The sequence below is a fragment of the Varroa destructor genome, unplaced genomic scaffold (genome assembly GCF_002443255.2).
Source record: "Varroa destructor unplaced genomic scaffold, Vdes_3.0 BEIS01000002.1, whole genome shotgun sequence".
NCBI lineage: Eukaryota > Metazoa > Arthropoda > Arachnida > Mesostigmata > Varroidae > Varroa > Varroa destructor.
In genome coordinates, this window is record NW_019211455.1 from 3895301 (window position 1) to 3906156 (window position 10856).

Sequence of the window (10856 nt, forward strand, 5' to 3'; positions counted from 1 at the left end):
AAACTTGTGATCAGTTTTTACTTATTTTTGAAATAGAATTACTATTATTACTGTTATTATTGACGGTACTTGCGATTAAGAAAATGTATAGATGTCTGGAAATAGATTCATAAATCCTAAATATATATAAGTTATAAATATAAATAAACCATTTTTACCCAGTCGTATTTGAAACACATATAGTTTTCTTATCACTAATCGCTAGTTTATCTAGATTTGTTCGTTTCTTAGATATATGCTAGCACATTTCGACTAAGGTGAGTTAAATGAAGTTGGTCGTAATTTTTAATTGATTGAAAACTATATGATAAGATCAACAATGAGACTTATCTTCCAATTTTCTTCAATTTAATTTTGTCTAACAATTCTCTGCTTAGATAATGGCAGTTCCTCATAGAGTCACGTACATTGATTTGGGTATAAGCACTTGGTGCCGTTAAAGCCTAAATCACTCGGCCTCATTCAAATTTGGCGCTACCCTTTCACCCTTCTCTTGTCGCAAAATTCTCTGTCCACCATAATGTGAGTTTCCTTTAGTTTTGGAGCCGATCTGCGATTGTACGCTACTCGTTTCGAAGTTATACCAGGCCCATCCGACCGCTTTGTGGTCTGTGGTGAGAAGCTTATTGTTCGCAACAGATTGTACCTATCACCGCCGCCGACACTATCTTTGGCGCATACAGTGTGAGCTTACTGGGAGCCGACAATAGCCGTGGTCGAGCGACGAACTGCTTTTGACGATGAATGCGCTACAATCGCAGACGCAGGTCAGTTTAGCATCAGTCCATGTGCTAATGAACTTGGATCTGGGAGAGGTATAAGCAAGGTGTACAATGTACCTTTAGGGTAATTTCGAGATCAGAGCTCGAAGTTCTAAAGAATAGGAAGCAAGTGGTTCCATATACTTTACTCTCGGCAGCTGTTGACGTATTGGCAACAAAATCTATGGATGTCCGACGGTCATCAGGCATTTTACGTCGACTGTCTTCAGAAATAACAGTGATGTCGAACAAGAGGCACTCTCTATTTGAAGCTGGCACCAAATATCTGTTTTAGTGAGTATTAGGAAAGCAGAATAAAACAATCCGTGTGAACATATCAATTAATTGGTATTAAAGCATATGCCTGTAACTGCTTTCATTTTAAAATGACCTCTTGTGGTGTACAGTTAGTGTCTGCACTCACTATTCATAAGATCGTATTTGCTATCCTGAAAATCACCCTTTGGGAGCTCGAACTATTATACCTAATAAGGCAGAGGTTAGATAAACGTTTTGTTATTCACGATGTTATCTGGTCAAAATATTTCGTTAATAGTAACGTTAGTGCGCTACATTCTTGTCAGAAATCCTGGAGGTCGTCTGGGAAGTGAGATTAATAACCCAACCAATATCGAGGCTGTAATGTAGAAACGCTGAAATTCTTGGGGCGCAAAGCGTAAAAACGTCCCACTTGGATCCAGTTCATCTGAATTTACAACCTTTCATTAGCATTCAACAGGCCCGAAAAGGATCGGACGAGGACAAGTCTTAAAAACATGTTTCCGTTCGATTGTCTGAATTTGAACGATTTGCTTGTTTGAGTACTATGTCAGAATACAATCAATAGAAGGAACCAATGATAATTAATAATTGCATCCTAAGAAACGTTAAGGTTCAATATCAGCATGATACGACCCTATGGGACAAACATTTTTTAATCAAGTTTTAGAAAATCTTGTCTCCTTCATTGAGCGCAACAAAATATACCACGCATAGCATCAACGCTGTAACCGTATCTCAAAATACATTACTATAGGCTAGTATGTGTGTCTTAGCAGATGGTTTCTGTATTTCAGTCTTTAACCTGTATATACTTTTTGTTTGAGTCTTTGCTACAAATTGTTCGAGAGCAAATCTAATGAATAATAGTGACAACCTACTGGCTTTGCTCGAATATATACTACTTGTCATTGTGTCGGCTCAGTCATACTAAACGAGTGTGTTCATTATAGAATGATTGGTTACAAACAGTACATGACTTATATAAAAGTATTAAAAATAAAATATGTTCATGGGACGTCAATGATAAATAAATACGGATAGCATAGGCACATCTAAGGACAGGACGAAAAGTAACTTTTGCAGCAGGCTGTGATTTGGAACCGTCTTAAACTGTGTGATTCGATTAAATTATAGTCGATTAAATTCGACGAGAATTAATTGATAAACTATGCTGAAAGTCAACTAAGCATCAGATATCGGTATAAAAGTATCATGCTGCATGAATCAGTGGCTGTTGTTGAAGGGTAAATGGTACAGAAGAAAAATCTTTGTTTTTTATTAAAACGTTCTAAAAAATAACCTAGCTAAAAATGCTGCTAAATAGGTAGGGAATAAGGCAGTTAGATGAATGATACTACATATGGAAACGTGTTTATTACTTTTGAGAAAGCTTGGTAGCGAATCACTAAAGTGAGATGGGTCTCTGTATGTCGCCGCCAGTTTGATCTCTGACAGGCTAACAAATCGAACTATTCAACAGCGTACGCGCTTGTCAACATTTTAAATACATGTAAGATTTTTTCTTATGTCACTTGTACGAACCCGCATCGTCATAAACTAGTTGTACTAGAAGCTGATTGAAGTGGTGTCCGCCAGCTGATTATTAGATCGGGGTTATATCAGTGGCCATATTTGTCGTATTTAACCAGTCTTTCGTTTGGACCAGTTCGAAGAGCAGGTCTACACCTCTCTTAGCTGCTGTCGTGTCACAGAGGGTTTTATCGACATTACGAGCCCTTTTACCCTCATCAAAGGACTGGTGTACAGTGTAGCATGAGCCTTTGGACATTTTCGTAATTTTTCGTCTATTCTCATTATTTGCCTTTATCTGCTATCACTCCTTGCTTAAAGAATTCACGAAACTCTCTGTAACACGGTTGTCGAGCTAGAATCGCTTAATTTCGCTGTTCGTTTGATAAATATGTAGAGATCGGATGGTGCTATTTGTTTAGGCTTTGATTTTGTTGTTCTAGGTAATTATGGGCGGACCAGGTGGTCCTCAAGGAGGGGGCGGAGGTGCTCCAACGATGTCACCAATGGAACGCGAAAAGGTTTTCCAGTGGATAGCTGAACTTGTAAATCCGGAAACCCGTGAGAACTCCCTTCTTGAACTCAGGTACATTGTTTTTTTTTATTTTTATTTATTTATATTTGTGCAGTCCTACAGCAGAGACCTTACGCTCTCTGTGTGCGTGTGTAGACTAGACTGCTGGTAACAATGAATAGATGTAATACTACTGCGATATGGAAAATAGATACATGAAAAACTGGTAAATGCGCCCCTTATTTCATCATCCGTCTAATTAAAATGACTCTTGATAGAGTAGTCCAAACGCTGTTATCTTAGAACAAGGTTATGAGATTATAATGAGCAACGCATACGTCATACTATTTTCAAATTAAAACTGATAATGTTCCTTAATTACGTCGTACCGATCTATCTAATTTTGGTGAGATTTACTGTCGAGTTTGTCCAGTTGACTTAGAAATGTCACATGACATTTTGAAGCCTCTTGTTGCTTTTAACAGTAAAAAGCGAGAAGTTGTTCCCGATCTGGCGCCTATGTTATGGAACTCGTTTGGCACAATTGCCGCTCTAGTCCAGGAAATCATTCACATCTATCCGGCAATCAACCCACCATCGTTGACAGCCCATCAATCTAATCGTGTCTGCAATGCCTTGGCGCTCCTGCAGTGCGTCGCTAGCCATCCCGAGACGCGGTCGTTTTTCCTGCAAGCCAACATTCCTCTTTATCTGTACCCGTTTTTGCATACCGTGTCGAAGACGCGCCCGTTCGAATACCTGCGCCTGACGTCTCTGGGTGTTATTGGTGCGCTGGTAAAGACTGATGAACAAGAGGTCATAAATTTCTTGCTCACCACGGAAATAATTCCACTCTGTCTGCGAATTATGGAAAGCGGTTAGTTGCCAATGAAGTTTCCCTGTTGTTCGTCGGCATTGCGTACCCAGCACTACTTATTTTTTATATCTATAACTGCGTAGGGGATAACTCACAACTCATGTAACGTACCACAAGGTTCAGCGGTGCTTGTTTGATTGACGAACAAAGATAATAACAGGAGTGCTCGAAGTCATATAGGCAATACTGTAAAACAAAGTTTAGAAAATGTAAGCTCTCGTGGTCCACAGTTAACTTTTCCGGCTGCTTGTATTCACCCTAAACGAAGTAAAATCTATATTCTATCGCTTTACAGGCAGCGAACTCTCCAAGACAGTGGCGACATTTATTCTGCAGAAGATCCTTTTGGACGACACTGGGTTAGCCTACATCTGTCAGACCTATGAGAGGTAAGTGTAATTAGTTATGTTACAACTTAGTATACTGATTTTTGCAGAATTATAATCTTCTCTGATGGGCTAGGTGAGACGCGCAGGATTTTCAACAATTTAGTTATTTCCTTCAAGCAATATATACGTAATAATACTGTATAAACTACGATAATCTTTTTTGTACAGGTTTTCACACGTGGCGATGATTTTGGGTAAAATGGTGATCTCATTAGCCAAGGAGCAGAGTTCGCGACTTCTCAAACATGTGGTGCGATGTTACCTGCGGCTTAGTGATAACGCTCGGGCAAAGGAAGCCTTGCGTCAGTGTCTACCTGATCAGCTCAGAGATAACACCTTTTCCAATTGCCTTAAAGAAGACAGGTGTGTCATTAGTTTCTCTTTAGTTTCGTCGTGGAGCAATGATGTCGACTGTAGACAATTATCTTGATGTAAAAAAGGGAATGGACACGTTGGAGTATCGTTGGACTTCAGTCATAAATTGCTACTAGCAGTGGATGTTGAAAAAAAAAGTTATTGAAGCAGTTTTTGCAATTTTCAACTATTTATATCTTGAAATTTTGAAAATATCTACCCGTAAACAACATTTAAGCAGTGATGCAATAATGCAAGCGTTACTCTAATCGTCTTAACAGTTACATAATAATTTCAGGTCGACCCAGCACTGGCTTCGTTCGCTTCACAAGAATCTTGCTGAGGATCCTCAGGAGGGAATATTGTTCTCACCTCAGCAGGCCGGACAGGTGCCGGCATCAAGTTAAACATGTTCAAAACGCAATAATCAGTAGAATGCGTCTGCGCAGCTAAGCGAAGGGAAGTTAAGTTGGGTTGACGGATTAGCGTCCGACTGGCAGTAGCGCCCTCGTTAAGCTGTTCATACCGTGTTTGCTATTATGGGCCGACAACAGCTTTCGTGTGATTTTATTTACGGTCGACACAATACACGGCGATTATTGGGATACATTCAAAATGGAAAATAGGGGGATTCAAGTGGGTAGTGTCAGTGACAACGGAATAAGTGGTGTATATCATATCTATGAATGGCACTAAAAATGAATTGCAACTGGAACCTCTGGCAGTGGCGAGACGAACTTTTTTCAGTCAGTAGTTTTGAGGTCGAGATTAGATGAATTGATTTGACGAGCGTGTCAAGTGGGCTGCATTCAATTCGAATTATGACTTAACCAGTAGCGAATGCAATCTTCACCATCAATAGTGGTTTCAGGTAAGGTTGCACCTCGACATGGTTTTATTCTGAAAATAACTATTAACCGAAGTCCTAAAAAAACAAGGAACTTCAAGTGATAAGGTGGTTACGTTGCCGAGCCCATTTTCGCCCTCAAACACGCCGCAAAAAAAATACCAAATCTAATTATTTTTCTAGTTAGAAACTCAAATGGCTTTGTTGTGCATAAACCTACTACTATGCACAGCAGTACTAAAATGGGATAAATATAAGGATTTATACTATCTGTGAACCGTACGTAGTCAACAGTTGGCATTGCAAGAAGGGTCACCTGCATTTTGTGACTGTTTTGTCAGGTGAGAATTTTGACAGATATATGAACTTGCAAAAGGGTTTTTCTTCATTGCGATACTGACGTTTCGGAACTTCAAAATGTTCTCCGAAGTTAAATTCTGCCGAATTACTATGAAAGACACGCACACATCAATATGTATAGATAAAATAATTAGTCAGCACAATCACTCTGAATAGGATATTACGCTTAATAAGAGCCACTACGAGTTTCTTTTTACTAGTGCTAGAAAGTGCTAATACTCCAAAGTGTCCGATAGATAAACACAGTCACATACAGACATACACTTAGTTTCAACGAAATAGAATGGAAAAACCCTAGGCGTGATAAATGCTCATCGTATTGTAATGGAAATTATGGCGAATAATCTCCATAGTGGCATGTGTTCCCCATGGAAAGCTTTTTTCTTAATTGACCTTTAGGTCATGGTTTGGTCTCATTTTTTTCCGTATTCAAACGATACACATTCATTGGTGGTGGACGTTGATGATGGAGGGGGGGGGGGGGGTATCCGACAAAAGGGGCGTTCAGTTTCAATCATTTACACCATTCATTCTTCAAATCACTCAAGCGTTTTTCCAACAAAACGAAGCATGCGCGTGTGCGAAAAAGAAAAGCCCAAGTTATTGATCGAAGTAACCATATAGATACACATGACTTATATCAAAAGGTGAAGTCATCCAGGTTCAACTCATGGGTAAGGGCGAAATGTATTCTCTTGACTGCCGTAATCATGTAAATATGTACATTGACAGATAGATGGGTATTTGATATATGGTAAAAATTATGTGGTCCATTAATAAGATAGGATAGTAGCTTTATAACAAATGATCGTGTGTGTGTGTATTACCGGTTCGTTGCTCTACTAAAATAATAGGATTCAATCGACGTTGGTTGCGTTCAGTTGGGGGTATATATAGCACTATTGTGAATGTTATAGTCTGTTGCTGTGTGGATAAAGAAGTTTCACCGACAGGTCACTAGGGCAAGACATCGTCGTTAAAAAAGATTTTGCCAAACAAAAAGCAGAAACAAATAACGAAGAAGGAAACGATCAAAAAATATTTTAGGCCCCAATCAGTATTATATCACATAACGTTGATACCTAGTTGTCCAGACTAAATCAAGGAACTATAGTATTCTGGCTGTATGGCAAGAGTGTAGTTCAAAATTTGAGGCATGCAATCATCATACACCGGCGGCCGATGAAACCAGCTTGCTCAGTGTGATATAGCCCGCAGGAACCTGTGGAAACATAACATACACTATATACAATATACATGAATGCATATTCTCAACGGAAATGTATATCTAAAGCCACGTATTATGATCACCCTACAAAAACATCAAGCTATTACTGCTTACTGATCGCGACAAGAGATATGACGACAAAGGCTATTATTGTATGTATTCCAATTATTATTATTAAATAATATTAATTTGCCTTCGCTACTTCGTGCTCGTTAGATATTAGAGATGAACTCCTTTCAGCATGGGCGGTACCTTGTCATTGTTACACACACACACACACACTCACTCACACATATTCACCAGGCCATATCATACGAAATAGGACACCTGTGCAAACAGGCTGCTTAACACAGAACTTCTCTAAATAATATACAAGCATCAAGTCTATTTTATTAGCATACAAGAAGTTGTGCGCAAATGAGAAAGTCTTCATGGGTAAAGGTGACGTACGTACGTACGCAGGGCGCTAGATTCGTTAGCAAAACAAGAGTACAAAACGAATGAAAGACGTAGAAATGTCACGTTGACGATGTCGACGTCGGAATGAAGTGGAAAGAGGTATTTTGTGTCAAAAAATAAAATAGTAAATGGACAAAAAACACACCATAATAAAACAAGAATAGGAATATATGATGATGACGATCTAAATACGTGATGTGATAAGCGTGATCTATGACATTATAAATTGGTGCCCTGATACATGGTGTCTGTGTTTACCATAACATGTACCAGCTAATGATAGTAATTAGCAGAGCTATTACTAATGCTGTTATGTAGATTCGGCTAACAGTCCCTAAATTTCTACGGGGGAACTACTACTAGTTACGGAATAGTCGTAATAATTACAATTACGAATATAGCAGTAGTAATGATTGTAATAGAAACAGTAATAATTATAACCAATGTAGATGAATTAATAGAAACGAAAAATATAATTAGTCTGATTTCACGCTACTTTCAGTAGCTTTTTTACATACACACAATGAAAGTCTGCGGCGTTAGCGCACCGTGATGGGCGCATTTTTCTCTGTTTTTCAGATTTAATTATGTTTGTTTGTTTGTTTAATTTTGACTCCTGTAGTATGCTGTGGATCGCTATTAACTCCAATAAACTACTGCTTCTATAGTTCAATAGATAAGAGTAAGGTAGTAGACCAAGTAAAGTTTGCCAGGCTGCACAATACTACAATAACTATGGTAATGAATAATTAGATTATCAATAAAGATAAACTTACAATTGTATGTACATATGAGAATTATATATACTCAATATATATATATATATATATATATATATATATTCAATGGGCGTATATGGTGTTGGAAATGACGATGAGTAAAGCGTAGAAGAAATATGTGTCACCCAACAAAAATGCTCATTTACGTGTCATTAATATTAGCAACATTTAGCTAGAACAAGACGGAAGCAAACTGAAACGGAAGGAAAAACTTTAGTCAACCACCTTTATTATAGAAAACAGAGGTTAATAAAAAAAAATCAACCATACTACTAGAAAAAGATATCGTACTACGAGACCAGTTGTACGCAGATTAGTGTGATTCAATGAATTAATTCAAACACAATTAAGGGAAAAAATCATGTCACAAACTATTACTATGTACTTGATACAAATAGTAATGAGTCTTACGTAAAGTACCTAGGCCATTAGGCGATGTGTGAGAATTCTGTATAGTACTAAAGAATCAGTATCCTTTTCCTCCCCGTAATGCTCGAGAGGTGTCTAAGTTGTGTCAGTGCTCGAAGACTTCTAGCGACGCAATTATACCGATACTTTCTTTTTTAGATCGACAATGATCGCTTGTTCACAACATTATTAAATACTGCAAAAAAATATATAAAAAAAAATATTGCTTAATATTTTTTAGAAAATTAATGTTTCAGGAAAGTACGAAATTTAACTAAATCCAGCCTAAAAACCTTTTAGAAGCTACTTACAAGGTTGCGGGTTTATACATCATGCATATTGATGGCACAATAGCAGATCCTTGTTCTCTCTGAACCAATTTTTAATTATCAGCAGTTGCACTAATATATATTAGCATCAGGCAAAAGCAGGGTGAGTATGGAGGAGGCTGCTCGTCGTTTTATCCGACGTACATTCTAAAAGTGTGTAACCTATATCCAGGTTCAAGCGTCCCTTTGAGAGCTTAGCGTGTATTAGCGTTTACCTAAAGACCTATGTAAGTATATCAAATGACGGGTAAATAAAAGGTCATATTAAATACTTCGCTATCTGATTGAATATCTGAAAAAGTATAGGAAGTTCTATAATTTACAATATTACCCAAAAACCAATAGAAATGTTTGCTTTTTATCTTTTTTTTTTTTTTTCTACTTTGCCTTATTATTTAGGTACGCAAGTGGGATAAAACACGTTATAAAACATACTTGATTGTCACTATTCCACTCGTAGCAGAACTTTTTTTACCATTGCCATTGGAAAAGGACGAATTGAATTGACACATTTCCAGGTGAAATGTTCGCGACAGGCACCGTTTTATCGTAAACCTGACTGGTGTAAACGTAGTTCGGCTTTCCACCAGCGATATTATGCCATTGACACTGACGCAGTGGTTCGACAAGTAATTGTTAACGCTTCGTCCCCAATTTCACGCTCCTTTCACGCCGCTACATTACACCTGGCTACCCACGTCGCGTTTGCCGAGTTGAGCGCAACTTTTAATGGACGGCGGTGTATGCGCGACAATTAGGAAATACTTTTTCTATCGTCGAAAGCACTGGAGCTTCCTCCACGGTTCATCCTTCACGGCTTTCATAACACTCGCCTTTTTCGCGTCGGTTGATTTCTGTGGCGTTGCATATACATCTCTAACGAGCCATCAATCAAGTGGCTCTTGTCGCAGTCAAAGTAACGTTTCAACGATGGATCCCATAGTAGAGTAGTTGCCGAGAACGATATCCTTCGCAATTTTTCTGTTGCACATCATAGGTGCCCTTTTAACAGACATTTGAAAGACTTTTAGTTTCTCAGCAAGTGTGGAGCAGGAGACGTTACAAGAAATATATTGGACAAAGCAGTCAATAGACGGAAAACATGTCAATACCACGGCATATTCGATAGTGAAAATCAGATGAGTTCCTACGACGGAATTCAGATGGAAGTCACTACAACTTTCGACGTGTTCTAATATTAGGACTAATCAGGTTACTTCTATTGTTACCGAAATCTAGTAATTGAGAGTGTTCTCCAATACCTTATAATCGATACATATGGAATTATTGTTTCATTTGTGTTTTAATAGCCATTGTAAAATAATCGAGTAGTAGAGTCTCGGTATATTTGCCGATAAATTTCAAAGCAACAGAAGAACTTCGATCTTATTTGGCCGAATAGGTTGACTCTTAATCATTTTTTAAATGACTATTTCATCTTTCTCTATTGCTCATGTTACTGTCTTTTATTATTTTCATGTAGAAGCATTACTGTAGGAATACAGCGGTTTTCACGAATATCTGTACTCAGACAAATGTACCTAACATCGATGTGCCTACTAAACACCTTTATGCCAAAAAGATGTATGTTCATGCACGCATACAAAGTACTTAGATGAAATCCACGTATCTACATATTATGAATGTTAAATACATATTATGTATTTATATACATACATACGTACAAAATATTGTATATATTGACGTAAGCAACAATCACCCCTGCCCGTTATTGAAGT

At 38.0% G+C, this 10856-nt stretch overlaps 1 protein-coding gene and 1 long non-coding RNA gene across 2 annotated transcripts; one reads left to right on the plus strand and one right to left on the minus strand.

Moving 5' to 3' along the window:
* Positions 1-543: 543 nt before the first annotated feature.
* On the plus strand, positions 544-8384 carry Rcd-1 (Required for cell differentiation 1). Its single transcript, XM_022790981.2, has 6 exons — positions 544-767; positions 3017-3159; positions 3573-3964; positions 4260-4353; positions 4522-4716; positions 5006-8384. The coding sequence occupies exons 1-6, from the start codon at positions 741-743 to the stop codon at positions 5112-5114; spliced, it is 960 nt and encodes a 319-aa protein (XP_022646716.1). The 5' UTR covers positions 544-740; the 3' UTR covers positions 5115-8384.
* LOC147757266 (uncharacterized) lies at positions 2389-10801 on the minus strand. The gene is made up of 2 exons (XR_015320529.1): positions 9553-10801; positions 2389-4150 (listed from the first exon to the last, which is right to left on the minus strand). It is a non-coding gene; the product is annotated as an uncharacterized LOC147757266 (long non-coding RNA).
* Positions 10802-10856: the final 55 nt, after the last annotated feature.

Excerpts from the sequence above, each read along its gene's own strand:
- Rcd-1 (XM_022790981.2), top strand. The coding sequence starts at position 741 with ATGAATGCGCTACAATCGCAGACGCAG. Across the intron at positions 768-3,016 it reads CGCTACAATCGCAGACGCAG|GTAATTATGGGCGGACCAGG; the intron begins GTCAGTTTAGCA and ends TTGTTGTTCTAG. Across the intron at positions 4,354-4,521 it reads ATCTGTCAGACCTATGAGAG|GTTTTCACACGTGGCGATGA; the intron begins GTAAGTGTAATT and ends TTTTTTGTACAG.